The following is an 18469-nucleotide window of genomic DNA, read 5'->3' as shown; positions in this document are numbered from 1 at the left end:
CATATATTGATTTATCTCTGCCAATACTCTCTGATGAAACTCAGGGGCAATTTGTGAGAAAACTTTACAGCTTCAAAGTTATGGGTAATCCATGTCCAATGAATCTGAACATACTCATAAACCTATAAAATGCTGGTGTAATTAGCTGCTTTATTATCACATATGTCTTAAAACCAACTCTTACAAATTCCAAAATAAACCAATCAATTCTCATATTCCAGGATTTGAGAAAGTTTAAATTTAACTCTGGAATGCAGAGATTCTGACCCTTAAAAATAACATTTATATGCCAGATACTCTGTTAAGCATATGACATTTATTACTTTTTTTTTTTTGGAGACAGTGTCTCGCTGCATCGCCTAAGCTGGAGTGCAGCTGCACCATCTCGGCTCACTGCAACCTCTGCCTCCCAGGTTCAGGCAATTCTCCTGCCTCAGCCCCCTAAGTAGCTGGGATTACAAGTACATGCCACCATACCCAGCTAATTTTTTTTTTTTTTGTATGTTTTGTAGAGCTGGGGTTTTGCCACATTGGCCAGCCTGGTTTCGAAGTCCTGATCCACCTGCGTTGGCTTCCCAAAGTGCTGGGATTACGGCTATGTACATATTATTAATTCCTTTGTAAACTAAGGTAAATTTCACAGAACATAAAATTCACAATTTTAATGCATATAAATCAATGGTATGTGGTCCAAGCACAACGATGTGCAAATATTACCTCTATGTAGTTCTAAAACATTTTCATCATCCTAAGAAGACACTGTACTCATTAAGCAGCAGCTCCCCATTTCGCCTTCCTCTCACCATTCGCTTCTCTCACTTAACATAATGTTTTCAGAGTTCATCTATATTGCTGGATGTGTAAGTACTTCATTTTTAGAGATGAATGACATTCCATTTTATGGACATACAACATTTTACTTTTTCATTCCTGCTTGTAATTTGAGATTTGTAAGCTTCTCAAGCTTTCTGAAATTCATGCTTCCATCAAATATGGAAGCTTCTGGTAATTATTCCTTCAAATCAAATATTCTTTCCATACCTTTCTGTCTCTCTTCTCCCTCTGATGAATTCCTATTATGTGGATGTTGATATACTTGAGGGTGTCCCATAGGTCTCTTCAGGCTCATCTTAATTCTTTTTATCATTTTTATTTCTATGTTCTCCTGGTTTCCTTTAGGTTCTTCACCCATGTTTTTTTTTTTTTTTTTTTTTTTTTTTAAATTTTTAGCTTTTTGAGTAATTTAAGAGTTCATTTAATATCTCTGGTCTAGTAAGTCTAATGCTGAGGCTTCCTCAGAAGCATTTTTTTTTTTTTTTTTTTGAGACGGAGTTTCACTCTTGTTACCCAGGCTGGAGTGCAATGGCGCAATCTCGGCTCACCGCAACCTCCGCCTTCCGGGTTCAGGCAATTCTCCTGCCTCAGCCTCCTGAGTAGCTGGGATTACAGGCACGTGCCACCATGCCCAGCTAATTTTTTGTATTTTTAGTATTTTTAGTAGAGACGGGGTTTCACCATGTCGACCAGGATGGTCTCGATCTCTTGACCTTGTGATCCACCCGCCTCGGCCTCCCAAAGTGCTGGGATTACAGGCTTGAGCCACCGCGCCTGGCCTCAGAAGCATTTTTTTTAAACCTGTAAATATGTCATACTTTCTTGTTTCTGTGCATGCCTCGTAATTTTTCACTGAAAACTGAATGTTATAAACTGGCAATTCTGGCAACCAGAATCTGCCCCCTCCTTGGGGTTTGTTAGCTGCTAATAATAATATGGATTATGGCTCTTTTGCTTAGTGACTTTTGTAAACCATTTTTGAAAAGTCTGTATTCTTTGATCTGTGTGGCTACTGGAATCTATCTTCCTTCAGTGGTTAGCTAGTGTTTTGACAAAGATTTCTTGAACACCAGGAGCCAAAGTCGAAAAAGAACAGAGTATTCGCCTAGTCCTTGCACCCCGAGGCAATCCTTCAATACTTAACTGGGCCAATTAAAGCCCTTCCTTAGTCTTCACTTTCTGCTTGTACAGAGCCCAAGGTCAGCCAGAATGAAAGCTTAGGGTCATCTCTGATCACATGTCCAGTCCTGAGAATGTATATGGGTTTCTTCATACTTCAATATATACAGAAGCTTTAAAAATCCTGTTCTCTCACAAATCCCCTTTCTGGACCTTTTCCTTCTCATGCTTGACAATCTCTCTACTGCTTATCCCCCCTGTTATCCCCTTCCATATGCAGACAATACTTTTGCCTTCAAATGCTTTTGGGAAACACAACCCAGCAAGCCACTCCAGCCCCTGGAACACTAAGTTGGGCAAAAGGAAGGCAGAGGAACTCGCACAGGTCCTTCAGGCAGTCTCCAGACAGATGAAAACACACAACAGCAAGTCTTTAAGAAAAAGGTCTATATTAGTTCCCCTGGCACTAGCAACCTGCACCATGACCGCAGGTTGCCATCCTCCTACTTCTGAACTGGGAAGGGGGGAATGGTAAACAAGTTAAAACATCACAGCACTTTCTTAATGTAATATAGTGCTTCCTCCTTTGTTGAACTTTTTCCTTAAGTTTTGTCTAGATTTCAAAGTTCTGTGAAAGTTGAATGTGACAGTTTTTGTCAGCTTACTAGTTGCTTTTGTGGAGGTATGGAGACCTGGACTTCACTACTCCACAATTCTTAGTAATATCATTCCTATTACCTCCATTTTATTATGTAAGAAACAGACAAAATATTTCCCTGAGTCAAAGGAAATATTAAGTTGTGAAGTTGGGATTTCAAAATCTAGAACATCTGACCCGAGGGCCTACCACCTCAACTATTAATTATTTCCTTCCCGATAACAGAACTTTCTTTTTTCCTTTTTGTCCCCGCTTTTCAAGGTCTACTGTGAGCCTGTGAACAGAATTATTATTATTATTATTGTTATTATTATTTTTTTTTTGAGACTGAGTTTCGCTCTTGTTACCCAGGCTGGAGTGCAACGGCGCAATCTCAGCTCACCACAACCTCTGCCTCCTGGGTTCAGGCAATTCTCCTGCCTCAGTCTCCTGAGTAGCTGGGATTACAGGCACGCGCCACCACGCCCAGCTAGTTTTTGGTATTTTTAGTAGAGACGGGGTTTCACCATGTTGACCAGGATGGTCTCGATCTCTCAACCTCGTGATCCACCCGCCTCGGCCTCCCAAAGTGCTGGGATTACAGGCTTGAGCCACCGCGCCCAGCCCAGCTGAGTCTGTGAACAGAATTATTTTTAAAGCACTGTCTTCATGGTATCATCTCAAAATTGTTAAGTCCCCTTCAACAGAACTTTTAAATCCATGAGTAAGATGGCTACAAGTCACAATCCATTTACTGATGCTCTCAGAGAGACATACAACAAGAGTAGTTTTGTTCTCAATACATTCTATTTTTGTTTAAGCACTGCATTGTCAAAATTGCAATGGTTACAAAATTAAACATACTCTTAACATACAATCTAACAATAATGCTCCTTGATAGCTACCCAAAGGAGTTGAAAACTTATGTCCACATAGAAGCCTGGACATAAATGTTTGCAACAGCTTTATTTATAATTATTATAACCTGAAAGCAATCAAGACATTCTTCAATAGATGAATGGATAAATTGATATATCCAAACAATGGAATATGATTCCGCACTAAAAAGAAATGAACTATTAAGCCACCAGAAGACATGGAGGAACCTTAAATGCATACTACTAAGTGAAAGAAGCCAATCTGAACAGGCGACATTGTTTTTAAATTTTTTTAATTTTAATTTTCTTTTTTTTTCTTTTTACTTCTAGTAACACGACTGTGATTATATAGGCCATGTATTTTCACAATTCCAAATTAGATGACATTCTGGAAAAGGCAAAACTATGGAGACAGTAAAAAGATCAGTGATTGCCAGGAGTTTAGAGGGAAGCAAGAGATGAAAAGGCAGAGCCCAGAGGTCTTTTAGCCACCAAAACTATTCTGTATAAAACTATAAAGGTGAAGATGTCTTTATACATTTATCAAAACTCATATAATGCACAACACAGAGTGAACCTTAATGTAAACTACAGACTGGCTGATAATGCCATGTCAATGTGGTTCATCAGTTGTAACACTATACCACAGTGGTACAGTATGTTGATAACTGGGGGGCTAAGTGTACAGGCATAGAGGGGGCATGTTGAAACAGAGTCTTGCTCTATTGCTTCGGCTGGAGTACAGTGGCATGATCATGACTTACTGCAACCTTGATCTCCTCGGCTCAAGTGATCCTTCCAATTCAGCCTCCCCTGAAGCTGTGACCATAGGCATGTACAACCACGCTGGGTAACTTGGGTAACTTTTGTTTTTTGCTTTTTTTTTTTTTCCGAAACAAGTTTCACTCTTGTTGCCCAGACTGGAGTGCAATGGCACGATCTCAGCTCACCACAACTTCCACCGCCTGGGTTCAAGCCATTCTCCTGCCTCAGCCTCCCGAGTAGCTGGGATTTATAGGCATGAGCCACCACACCCGGGTAATTTCGTATTTTTGGTAAAGACAGGGTTTCTTCATGTTGGTCAGGCTAGTCTCAAACACTCAACTTTGGGTGATCTGCCCACCTCGGCCTCCCAATGTGCTAGGATTACAGGTATGAGCCACTGCACCCAGCCAACTTTTGGTTTTCGTAGACATAGGGTCTCAATATGTATTCCAGGCTGCTCTTGAACTCCTGGGTTGAAATGATCCTAACACATTGGCCTCCCAAAGTGCTGGAATTATACGTACAAGCCACTGTACTGGCCGGCCTCTCTGAATTTTTTTACTCAATTTTGTTGTGAATATAAAATTGCTCTTAAAAATAAAGTCTATTAAGTTTTTAAAATTGTAATTATAAATATATCACATTACTGCCTAATACAAAAAACTGAGTCAATCAAAATATTATTCTCTTTTATCAATCTTTCCTTTGGAGAAGGGACATACAGAGGTCCTTTCTTCCATAAACACATGTTTTTGTTTTGAGTCTTGCCCAGGCTGGAGTGCAGTGGCACAATCTTGGCTCAATGTAATCTCTGCCTCAATTCTCCCACCTCAGCCTCCTGAGTAGCTGGGATTTCACACATGCGCCACCATGCCTGGCTGAGAGAGAGAGAGAGAGAGAGAGAGAGAGAGAGAGAGAGAGAGAGTGTGTGTGGGTGTGTCTGTATTTTTAGTAGTGCTAGGATCATCACAGGTATGAGCCATCACACCCAGCCAATAAAATGTTTAATCAGAACTTTAATGAAATAGGATGGAGGTACTGAGTTTCTGAGTATCCTTTTTTTTGAGACAGAGTCTCTCTTTGGCACCCAGGCTGGAGTGCAGTGGTGCAATCACGGCTCACTGCAACCTCTGCCTTTCGGATTCAAGCGATTCTCGGGCCTCAGGCACTCAAGCAGATGGGATTACAGATATACACCACCACACCAAGCTAGTTTTTGTACTTTTATAAAGAAAGGGTTTTGCCATGTTGACCAGGATGGTCTCAAACCATGGCCTCAAGTGATCTAGCCACCACGGGCCTGAAAAAGTGCCGAGATTACTGCTGCACCTAGTCTGTGAATATCTTTAAATGAGATTATAAGATATTTGCCCTAGACCCAGTTTTCAGGAAGAAATATCAAAAGATAGATAATTCCTTTATTTCTTTTGACAGTATTTTGACTAAGTATTCCTAAATATTACTTGTGGTATTCAACAGGATCACCTTTCAGCCAGGTTTAATCACTGGAACAAGACTTAAGCCTTGAGTAAAACTCAAAGTATGCTGTGCACAGAAGACAACTGAAGAAAGTACAACAGCCAATATGTAAATAAATCAATGTTCACATTCATAATTTTTTTATTGTTTTTGAGACAAGGTATGGCTCTATTGCCCAGGCTGGAGTGAAGTGGTGTGATCGTGGCTCACTGCAACCTCTGCCTTCCAGGCTCAAGCCATCCTCCTACCTCATTCTCCCAAGTAGCTGGGACTACAGGTGTGCACCACTGTCTGGATAATTTTTCAATTTTTTGCAGTGATGAGATTTCACCATATTACCCAGGCTGGTCTCAAACTCGTGAGCTCAAGCGATCTACCTGCTATGGCCTCCTGAAGTGCTGGAGTTACAACATGAGCCACAGTGCCCAGGTTAACAATAATTGTTTAAATACAATTTACAATAAATTATTGCTTAACTAGACAAACTGCATAAAATCTATTTTAAATGATGACAGGCATTGTTTTTGTGAGGAAAGATGGAAACTCATTGCTATGGCTTGGATATCTGTCCTCCCAGATTTCATGCTGAAATTTGATCCCCAATGTTGGAGGTGGGGTCTAGAGAGAGGTGTTTGAGTCATGGGAGCCAATCCCTAATGAATGCCTTGGTGCAAGTGCCCTTTAGGTAATGAGTGAGTTCTCCCTCTATTGGTTCCTGCAATTAGTAAAAAAGAGCCTGCTACCTCCCCTCCTCCTCCCTCTCTCCCTCTCTCCCTCTCTTGCCACGTGATCTGCACACACAGGCTCCCCTTCTCCTTCCACCACGAGTGGAACTAGCCTGAAGCCCTCACGAGAAGCAGATGCTGGCACCATGCTTCTTGTATAGCCCACAGAACAGTGAGCCAAATAACCCCCTTTTCTTTATAAATTACCCAGCTCTAGGTATCCTTCTGCAGCAACACAAATGAACTAAGACACTCACTCTCACTTTCTTGGGGCCACAAATTGCTATGAAAAAGAACTTTTAAACTGTGCATACATGTGGATCTAGCAATTCTACCTCCAGGAAGTTAGCCTAAAGATTATAAATGTACACAGAGATATAACTAGACATTATGAACATGACTTTATCCATAATAGTGAAAATCTGGGAACAATCCAACATTCATCAATTGGGAGTTAATTATTAAAATCATAATAAAATGGAACACTAAGCAGCCATGAAAAAGTACAGTAGTGTTCAATGTATCAATTTGGTAGTAAAAAGAAAATATTATACAGTGGTATATAATTGGTTACTATGAATGTGCTCTGTGCAATCACAACAAACTGCTAAAACTATTAGAAAATAAAATTATAAAGGAATTTTAAGTTACAGAATTAAAAACTTACCCCAATATGCAATTATTCTGAGATCAGAAAATAAAGATTTGAACAAATTGCAATGTATTCATACAATAAGACACTCTACAAGCATTTAAGTAACGATGCAATACATTTACCAAACTGAAGAGATGTCCATGTTATATTGCTAAGCTACAAAAAATGTTATATAATATATACTGTAAGATTCCCTTCTTAAAATGAATTATCAACATGCCAATATACAAAAGACTAGGAAGATAAACGTATCACTGCATGGAATTACAGATTACTATTTTCTTTTTATTTATGTATATCTTCTCTATTTTGACAGTGAATATATACCTATTAGTAAAATAAAAGAATATCTCTTTTTTTTTTTTTTTTTTTTTTTTTTTTTTTTTTTTTTTTGTGAGATAGAGGCTCACTTGTTGCAAAGGCTGGAGTGTAGTGGCACAATCTCAGCTCACTGCAACCTCCACCTCCCAGGTTCAAGTGACTGTACTGCCTCAGGCTCCCGAGTAGCTGGGATTACAGGTGTCCGCCACCACAACAACAAAAATACAAAACTGATTTTTGTATTTTTTAGTAGAGACAAAGTTTCACCACATTGGCCAGGCTGGTCTCTAACTCCCAACCTCAAGTCCGCCTACCTTGACCTCTCAAAGTGCTTGCATTATAGGCATGAGCCACTACATCCAGTCCTAATGACTATCTTTTGTTTAAAAAAATTAACAAAGATTGTCATGCCTAATCTACTTTTAGTTAAAATTCTATACAAATAAAACTGGTGTTTGGGAAGTAGGAACACTTTCAGAACGGTAGAATAAGAAACTCTGAAAATCTACTCATCCATAAAAGCAACAAAAGCACTGGCAAAAACTATCAAAATCAACTTTTGGAACTTTGGAAATCAATTAAATTCTTTCAGCAATCCAAGAAGTGTTTCTTCAAGAAAGGCAAACGAATCTAGGAAAGAAAAGCAAGCTTGAGATGTCTGTGTTCACCCTAATCCCATCCCTCTCTCTCAAGTTCCTTAAAACCAAAGTCCCTGAAACTATTAACAGCTGTGAAAAACAACAGCTTAGTAGCCACTGAGCAAGGGGGTGGGTCCAGACTGCAGCACAATAGTGTGATCTTGGCTCATTGCAGCCTCTACCTCCTAGGTTCAAGTGATTCTTTGCTTCAGCCTCCCAAGCAGCTGGAATTACAGGTGTGCACCACCATGACTGGCTAAGTTTCGTATTTTTAGTAGAAACGTGGTTTCACCATGTTGGCCAGGCTGATCTCAAACTCCTGGCCTCAAGCGATCTGCCCACCTAGGCCTCCCAAAGGACAAAATACATTTGGAGGTCTGTTAAAGACTGATCACCTAAGCTGTCTGGCAAATTGCTGAAATGCTCCATTCTCAGGGCTTGTCTTTATCTGACCTGACTCAGAGATCACCCAGTGTCAACAACCCTGTATTCAAAGCATTTCTCAAAAACACTGAACAGCAATCCTTCCAGATCACAGCTACCTGAGGTGACATTATCAACTAGGGCTATAAAGAGGCTGATTGGAAACTTAAAAAAAAACGGAGAATGAGATGTCCATAGGGACTTTGGAAAGCTCCAAAATATTCCTGGAAATCTAGAAAGCCGTATGTGCAGGACTGAGCCATGCACAGGTCCAGGAGAAATCTGGGAAGGCTCTAATCACTCGCTGGCTGATTTTAAGGCTCTGCGGAAGCAGGAAGCGATAGTCAAGACAGACTGTAAACTGTGAAAGATGCCAGAAACTAGGCAATGGGCCACGTATTATATAATTCCTCTTGTGAGGTGGTCACAATTCCAGAAAAAGCAAATACAGAGAGACAGAAAATAGATTACTGATTGTCAGAGGTTGCGGGCAGGAGAAATGGGGAGTGACTGATAATGAGTATAGGGTTACATTTAGGGATGATTAAGAATTCTGGAATTAGATAGCAACTGGTAGTTGCACAACTTAAGAATACTAAAACCCACTAAATTACATGCTTTAAAAAAGTAACTTTTAGGCTGGGCGCAGTGGCTTATGCCTATAATCCTAGGACTTTGGGAGGCTGAAGTGAGATGATTACTTGACCCCAGGAGTTTTACACCAGCCTGGGCAACATGGTGAGACCCAATCGCTATAAAAAGTTTTTAAAAATTAGGCAGGCATGGTGGTATGTGTCTGTGGTCCCAGCTACTTGGGAGTTTTGAGCCCAGGAAGTCAAGGCTGCAGAGAAACATGTTCACACCACTGTTCTCCAGCATAGGTAAGAGTGAGACCTTGCCTTAAAAAACAAAACGAAATAACTTTTGTAATATGTATATTATACCAAAATAAAGTCATAAAATTAAAATCTTTAATCTGCTTTGTAAAAACCATAACCCAACATGGATGGATAACTATCATCTTTCCTCTAAATTTTTTACTGGCAATGTTCTGAGGAATTAGTCATTACGAATTTGAAAATGAAATAAGTATCCATACAATGTATATTTATGAAAACGTAAGGAATATTTATAGCTTTAGATCGTATTTCAATTTTCTAAGTTCTCTTTCAATTACATTTTATCACAGATAATTTTAGATGAAGTTTAAAGGTTCTTATTTTTAATAAGTTTCTTCCTGTTCACAAATATTTATGGGCGGACAATTATAAAAGCAATACAGGTGTACAGCAGAAGATACAGAAATAGAGAAAACACAAAGAAAAAACTAAAAATCACTCATATCACCATCCAGAAACCCAACCGTTTTTAACATTTTGGTCTAAAGCTTCCAGACTTAACTTTCTTTTCAAATGTTAACATAGTATAGAAGAACAATTTAAAAATACATGAATATAAGAAAACTAAAACATGTGTTCAATGCCTCAAATCCCCAAATGTTACTTACAGTTTTATCTCCAATAAAGGTAAGGTTTGTTCCATTCTCCTTAGCCTTTAAACAATAAAAAAAAAAAATTAATTAATTCAGAACTTCTAGTTTTTAGCTGCCCAAGTTTCTGTAGCGGCTGCCTGAGCCTGCTCCCCAGGTGCAGCAGTCCCTCCCTGGAGATGCAGCAAGCAAGGGCGGCTCCTGCAGCACCAAAGTTTTATTGTACTCTCAGAAATATATAATGAAAACAATTACCTCCTGTTTTTCTCCTAAAAGAGGCAGTCGATGCATAAAATCTCCAGAAAAGCTCTATAAAAGAAACACAAAACTAAAAAATTAAAGGTGTGTAAATACTAGAAGTAAACTGTAGCTCAAAACACAAAGAAATGGTTTAAACAAAACACTATACCCTAAGTAGTAAATATAACAACATAGCATCAGTAGACAAAACATTTCCAATGAACCACAAACAAGTGAATAAAACCCTGCTGGGAACTAGAAAACAGTATCAAACCAAAATGGCCATTCAGTTTTTCTATGAAAATAATAAACATTTAAGAATGACAAAGCCTTAGATATAGGATGTATGCTTATGATAGAAGAATCTTAGATCATTTCCCCTCATTCTACAGATAAGTAAAATGTGGCTCAAAAGTACAAAATTTTATACAAAGAAACAGAATTTAAACCTAAGACTCTTGACGCTTAGGTCTGCTGTCCCTTCTACCACACTACATTTCATGTCTGTAATAAACTACACTAATTATTTTTCTTACCAGTTATCAGTAGATGAGGCATTCTCCTTCCTAATAAGATTGTGTAATTCAACGCTGTTATATTAGACTGGAGGAGAGGAAATCTTACCAACAAGCCAGACCCTGGAAAAATTACAGCACTTCTCAAAGTAGTGAGCCTCAGGCATCTAGATTTAACAGGTAGCTTCCCATAATCAAATCCAACAAAGACCAATCAATCTTCCTAGTCTAACGTATAAATTTGGCAAACCAACAGAAAACATACATACTACAGATCGTTACATTGGTTCTAGCTTTCTCTTTCTACCATTCTGTCACCATTTTAAAGCTATTTTCTTTTCCCTCCAAGACCATAAAACCTAAGTTATATTAAGAGCTGAACTCTTCCTTCAATTACTGATTACTTCATCTGCTTATCAATTACCAATTTTTTTTCTTTGAGACTGAGTTTCACTCTTGTCTCCCAGGCTGGAATGAAGTGGCATGATCTCAGCTCACTACAACCTCCACCTCTTGGGTTCAAGTGATTCTCATACCTCAGCCTCCTGAGTAGCTGGGATTATACGTACTCGCCACCACACTCGGCTAATTTTTTTGTATTTTTAGTAGAGATGCGGTTTCACCATGTTGGCCAGGCTGGTCTCAAACTCCTGACCTCCGGTGATCCACCTGCCTTGGCCTCCCAAAGTGCTGGGAGGCAGAGGTTGTAGTGAGGCAAGATCGTTCCATTGCACTCCAGCCTGGGCAACGAGAGCAAAACTCCATCTCAAAAAAAAAAAAAAAAAAAAAAAAGGAAGGACAAGTAAAGATGATAAAGATGATAACTACTATAAATATTTTCAACACATATAAAATGTTTCTATCAAAAAATTGGTATTAGATTACTATTTCTAAGACAATAGAATTTCGTATCCAAATCTCCACTTACCTGAGGTAAGCATGAAAAATATAATTATTCACATCTTCCTCTTTCCACAAAATTAAGGTGTGAAATTGAACCCTAAGACAGTGACGATACATACCCTTCTGATTTCAGATCTATGGCAGTAAAACGTAAAAATCCTGATTTTTCTGGGAACATATGAATTAGATGAGGTGACCAGAGAATTTAAAATGTGAGGTTTTAAATGTCTATCAACAGATAAATGGAAACACAGTATGTGGAGATACATACAACAGAATATCATTCAGCCTTAAAAAGGAATGAAATTCTGATAATGCTACAACATGGATGAACCTTAAAAACATTATGCTAAGTCAAAGAAGTCACACAAAAAAGAACAAAAGTTGTATGATTCTACTTATATGAGGTATCTAAAATAGTCAAATTCATAGAAAGTAGAAGAGTGGTTCCTATGGACTTGGGGTTGGAGAATGGGCAATTATTATTTAATAGATATGAAGTCTGAGTTTGGGATGATAAAAGTACTAGAGATGGGGCTCGGCCTGTGGGCTCACGCCTGTAATCTCAGCACTTTGGGAGGCCAAAGTGGGTGGATCACTCAAGGTCAGGAGTTCAAGATCAGCCTAACCAACGTGGTGAAAACACAGAAAGAATTAGTCCAGCATAATGGTGTACACCTGTAGCCCCAGCCACTTGGAAGGCTGAGGCGGGAGAATTGCTTGGACCCAGGAGGTGGACGTTACAGTGAGCTGAGATAAAGCCACTGCACTCCAGCCTGAAGAACAGAACAAGACTCGACCTGAGCGGGGCGGAAAAAAAGTACTGGAGATGGGTTGATAGCTGCACAGCAATGTGAATATACTTAATGCCAGGGTATTACACACTTTAAAATGGTAAATTTTATGTAGTGTATATTTTGCCACAGTAAAAAAAATTGGGGGTTTGCTTTTTACACACAAAGGAAAGTACAACCTCTCTTTGATGAGATGAATATAAGTGGCTGACTATGTACCTATCAGAAGATGCTTCTAATTACTTCTACCAAAAGAAATACTTGAGGAGTGGGAAGTGGATATAGCCAAAAATATAGACATTCCATTTTTTACTTACTCTATTTTCCTCCAACCTTTTAGATTACCTGTGTTTTAAAGAGTTCACTGCAGTTCTGGAACAATTTTGATGATGTTTGATATTTCCCAGACAAGCCTCTTTTTTCCTTAAGTTTCTCCAAATATGACTCTACTTCTTCTGCCTGGAAAAAGAGAGAACACAGAGCAGTTAATTCACCTTTCAAAAATAAGATACTAAGAGCACAACAAATAGATCACCTATAGTACAAATACAATTTTGAGTTTGCTATTTCAAAAATGAGCAGCATCAGATAACAGCTCTACATAAAAGTATGTAAGAATCTAACATTATTAGACTCGTGTGTAATTCTAGTCTTTGGCTCACAAGACACAGTTCTACTAAAAATCCTGAGAAGACTGGGAAACTGCCAGCATCTAGAGGACTTTGTCACATTAAACATACTTAAAGAGTTTACCTGACTAAATTACCAACATCAGCAAAAAGATATTCACGCTCATAAGCTAAGATAGAACACAAAACTGTTGTAAGAATAGGACAATCTTTTAAAAAGTACAAACAGGGCCAGGCGTGGTGGCTCATGCCTGTAATCCCAGCACTTTGGGAGGCAGAGGTGGGAGGATCACGAGGTCAAGAGATCGAGACCATCACGGCCAACATGGTGAAGCTCCCATCTCTACTAAAACATACAAAAATTGGCTGGGCATGGTGGAGCATGCCTGTAGTCCCAGCTACTCAGGAGGCTGAGGCAGGAGAATTGCTTGAACCCAGGAGGCAGAGATTGCAGTGAGCTGAGATTGCACCACTGCACTCCAGCCTCGCGCATGGTGACAGAGCAAGACTCTGTCTCCAAAAAAAAAAAAAAAAGAAAAGAAAAGAAAAAAAGCAAATAGGGAGACGGAAACAGAATGGGAAAGGTCTGAAAAATTCAACTTGGAACTGCATTTTTTTTTTTTAACTTTTATTTAGGTTCAGGTATACTTTGTTATATAGGTAAACTCAACTCACAGGGGATTGTTGTACAGATTGTTTCATCACCCAGATACTGCCTAGTATCCTACAGTTATTTTTTCTGATCGTCTCCCTCCTCCCAACCTCCACCCTCAAGTAGGCCCAGTATCTGTTGTTCTCCTCTTTGTGACCATGTGTTCTCAACATGTGATGTATCGCTTTCTGTTCCTGTGTTAGTTTGCTAAGGATAAAGTCTTCCAGCTCCTTCTATGTTCTTGCAAATAAATCTCATTCTTTTCTATGACTGCATAGTCTGGCTGCATATGTACCACATTCTTTTTTATGGCTGCATATATACCACTTTTCATTTATCCAGTTAACCACTGATGGGCATTTAGGTAGATTCCATGTCTTTGCTATTGTGAATAGTGCTGCAGTGAACATATGTGTGCATGTGTCTTTATGGTAGAATAAGTTATATCACTTTGGATACATATCCAGTAATGGGACTGCTGGGTCAAATGGTAATTCTATTTTTAGCTCTTTGAGGAATTGCCACACTACTTTCCACTGTGGTTGAAATAATTTACACTCCCACTAACAACGTATAAGAATTCCCTTTTCTCTACAATCTTGCCAGCATTTGTTATTCTTCGATTTTTTAGTAATCGCCATTCTGTTTTGTTTGTTTGTCTGTTTGTTTTTCCAGACAGAGTTTCACTCTTGTTACCCAGGCTGGAGTGCAATGGCGCAATCTCGGCTTACGGTCGTTGAAGCCTTTCACAAGATCTAGGCAGTCAAAACTATTTTCATGGCCGCATGCAGTGGCTCATACCTGTAATTCCAGCATTTTGGGAGGCTAAGGTGGGTGGATCACCTGTGGTCAGGAGTTTGAGACCAGCCTGGCCAACATGGCAAAACCCCGTCTCTACTAAAAACACAGAAATTAGCCAGATGTGGTGGTGGACACCTGTAATCCCAGCTACTGGGGAGGCTGAGGCAGGAACCCAGGAGGCAGAGGTTGTGGTGAGTCGAGATTGTGCCATTGCACTCCAGCCTGGGTGAACAGTGAGACGCCGTCTGAAACAAAACAAAACAAAAACTATTTTCATAGGTCGGCATGGTGGTTGACGTCTGTAATCCCATCACTTTGGGAGGCTGAGGCAGGCGGATCACGAGGTCAGGAGTTCAAGACCAGAATGGCCAACATGGTAAAACCCTGTCTCTACTAAAAACTATAAAAATTAGCTGGGCATGGTGGCTCGTGCCTGTAATCCCAGCTACTTGGGAGACTGAGGTAGGAGAATTGCTTGAACTAGGACCAGGGAGGCATAGGTTGCAGTGAGCCAAGATCATGCCAATGCATTCCAGCCTGGGCTACACAGCGAGACTCTATCTCAAAAAAAACCCATTTAACAGTAATAATAGTATGCTATTTGACTTGGAATGATATTATGAAAGAAATGGTGGGTAAAACTGCTGCCTCTTATCATGAACTAAGGCAGTGGCACTTAATTGTACCAGCAGTCATATTCTTCATAGACATAAACTGGCAATTTTTTAAAATGCCAGGGGCTACATTAACTATAAACTACCATTATGTTACTATATTACTATAAACTACTATTACTCAGACTTGGTTATTTTAGAGATATTTCTCTGGAAACAGGCAATGGAGGGTGTCACCTCCAGGAAGATAACTGACATTATTCATTGCCAAAATAAAATTTGAGATTTCTAGCAAAAACTGGAATTTTGAATAACTTGGATCTGCTACATTGAATTTAATGACTTCTAAAACATAAGAACCTAATGGTGAGATGAAGAGGGCAGGGGATAGTTATGCACAATGTAATTTTTAGCTAAATGTAAAATGAGTTAATATTTAGAAAACGTATATAATTCAGTCAACCACTATTTTCTAAATAACCAATAAATGATGCTACAAGATCACTCATGGGTAAAAGACACATTCATGGACAGGTACGGTGGCCCACACTTGTAATCCCAGCACTTTGGGAGGCTGAGGTGGGTGGAGCATGAGGTCAGGAGTTTGAGACCAGCCTGGCCAAGATGGTGAAACCCTGTGTCTACTAAAAATACAAAAATCAGCCAGGCATGGTGGCATACGCCTGCAATCTCAGCTACTCAGGAGGCTGAGGCAGAAGACTCAGGACCCGGGAGGTGGAGGTTGCAGTGAGCCAAAAGTGTGCCACTGCACTCCAGCCTGGGTGACAAAGCAAGACTCTGTATATAAAAAAAAAAAAAAAAAAAGACACGTTCATACCAGTGGATTTTTTATTAGAGTTCATCAATATTTCAGATTCCACATTGCAACTAACCTTTAAAAACTCCCACTTGTTAAATTTTGGCATAGAATCAAAAAAGAATACTCTCAGTTATCTGAAAAGGCCATTAAAATACCATTCCTTTTCCCAACCATGTATCTGTATTAGGTTACATTTTCTACATGTACTTCAATCAAATTATTGCAGCAGACTGAGTGAAGGAGGGGATATAAGAATCCAGTGCTCTTCTGTTATGCCACATAGTAAACAAATTTACAAAAATGCAAAACAATGCTATTCTATGTGGGTTTTTTTGAAAACTATATTAACATGTAAGTTTATTATTGCTACTTTAAAATTAATTAATAAATATTTTTATATTTTCTCGGTTGTAATTTCTAAAAGCATAACCTACATGCTCAAAGGCTTTCTTTTTTTTTTTTGAGACAGAGTCTTACTCTCTCGCCAGGCTCCAGGCTGGGGTGCAGTGGGGCTATCTCAGCTCACTGTAACCTCCACCTCCCGGGTTCAAGCAATTCTCCTGCCTCAGCCTCCCGAGTAGCTGGGACTACAGGTGCATGCCACCACACCCAGCTAATTTTTTTATTTTTAGTAGGGACGCGGTTTCACCATGTTGGCCAGGATGGTCTCAATCTCTTGACCCCATGATCCGCCCACCTCGGTCTCTCAAAGTACTGGGATTACAGGCATGAGCCACTAAGCCCGGCCAAGGCTTTCTGGAGTCTGCAATAATTTTCACAAATACAAAAGTTCTGAAACCAAAAAGTTGGAGAATTGATGGTGTGAAAATTGGGAAGTATGCATTCTCGTTTTAGCTCTCCTCCTCTATAGCTACACAATACTCTTTCCTCTAGAAAATTAAGAGACTGGAATTAGATAACCACTAAGGTCCAAGAAAAGTCTGTAATTTTATGTTCCTTACCTTGAAGTTATAGATTTCATTGTAACAATCAGCACTTTTCAGATACCAGGTTATATTCAAAGACAGTTCACAAGGTTCTCCATCAACTATAAAAGAAGAAATCTTTGTGAACAAAAGATAATTCCTCAACAAAACAGTTTTCCTAAACTGTTAACCTGCATCCTATTTATTTCCTATCCTAAACGGAGATACTCAAAGACCATCCTTTCTCCAAACATAAGGTATTGAAATCATACATGCAAGAAAGAACTGGATATTCAGATAAAAGTATTGTTGTTCATAGAAAAACAGCAGGTAAGCAAAGCAGTTTTTAATTTCTTGAAACTATGGATCTATTTTTATGCCATAAAGTCATAACTTTTGGATCTCTACTGGGAAAAACCTCAGCGTGATAAAGCAGTCCTAAATTAAAGCCAGTATATTATCAGTTAAGTTTTTATTGAGCAGGCTGGGTACGACAGCTCACAACTATAACCCCAAAACTTTGGGATGCCAAGGCAAGGTGATTGCTTGAGCCCAGGAGTTCAAGACCACCCTAGGCAACATAGTGAGAACTCATCTTTACAAAAAATGCTTAAAAAGCTAGGCGTGGTGGCACATGCTTGTAGTCCCAGCTACTCAGGGGAGGGAAACAGGAGGATCACTTGAGCCCAGGAGGTCAAGTCTGTAGTGAGCTATATAATCCCACTGTACTCTAGCCTGGGCGACAAAGCACGACCCTGTCTCAAAAAATATAAATAAATAAATACTGAGTAGAGCACAAGTATACAAAGGTATAATGGCACACTGTTAGGCCAGATAAACAAGTAGAAACAAATTATTAAAAACCAAAATGCTGGACGTGGTGGCTCACACCTGTAATCCCAGCACTTTGGGATGCTGAGGCAGACAGATAACAAGGTCAGGAGTTCAAGACCAGCCTGAGCAACATGGTGAAACCCCATCTCTACTAAAAATACAAAAATTAGCCAGGCGTGGTAGTATGTGCTTGTAATCCCATCTACTCAGGAGGCTGAGGCAGGAGAATCACTTCAGCCCGGTAGGCAGAGGTTATAGTGAGCCAGGATTGTGCCACTGCACTCCAGACCGGGCAACAGAGCAAGACTCCATCTCAAAAAAAAAAAAAAAAAAAAAAAAAATCCCTTCAAAAGGCTAGTTGGAGAGATAAAGAATAACATTAGAAATGCATGATACAGGGCAATATTCACAAATGTTGAATGGTGTTAAATGATGATATACATAATAGTTCCACTGACAGCAAAATTCATATCTTGGACCTTGAAAGACACCAAGATAGAACAGAAAGAACAATGAACGAAAAGTAAACATGGCTGCGGAAGGTAGAAATGGCAAAAGCAAAGGTAAGAGTATCAGAATTTTTTTTCAAAGCCTACCTTAAAAGAGGCTTCAAGGAACCTCATGTTATCATGGAAGCATCATAAAACTCAATAAACACAGTTTGGAACACAGCAGTGTAATGGATCAAGACATTATTCTGAAGACTTGGGAAGGTAAATCTGACTATACAACTGATTAGCTGGAGCAGTCAGTATTCACTTTTATCTCTGATTCTAGC

The 18469-nt window shown here is 39.4% G+C and overlaps 1 protein-coding gene across 11 annotated transcripts in view; it reads right to left on the bottom strand.

Annotated features, from left to right (window-relative positions):
* Positions 1-18469, bottom strand: part of TMEM87A (transmembrane protein 87A) — a 57932-nt gene that overhangs the window by 35419 nt on the left and 4044 nt on the right. For 10 of the 11 annotated variants that reach the window (XM_010339588.3, XM_074393812.1, XM_074393811.1 and 7 more), the window contains 4 exons: positions 16894-16979; positions 12761-12874; positions 10219-10272; positions 9982-10026 (listed from right to left, as the gene is read on the bottom strand). In XM_010339588.3, the coding sequence (XP_010337890.1) occupies positions 9982-10026; positions 10219-10272; positions 12761-12874; positions 16894-16979 (299 nt within the window). Of the gene's footprint in view, positions 1-1160; positions 8044-9981; positions 10027-10218; positions 10273-12760; positions 12875-16893; positions 16980-18469 lie in introns of those variants that run through there. The other variant, XM_074393819.1, reaches the window with a different exon arrangement.

Source organism: Saimiri boliviensis, chromosome 2, assembly GCF_048565385.1.
Source record: "Saimiri boliviensis isolate mSaiBol1 chromosome 2, mSaiBol1.pri, whole genome shotgun sequence".
Lineage (NCBI taxonomy): Eukaryota > Metazoa > Chordata > Mammalia > Primates > Cebidae > Saimiri > Saimiri boliviensis.
This window is presented reverse-complemented; position numbering and strand designations above follow the sequence as displayed.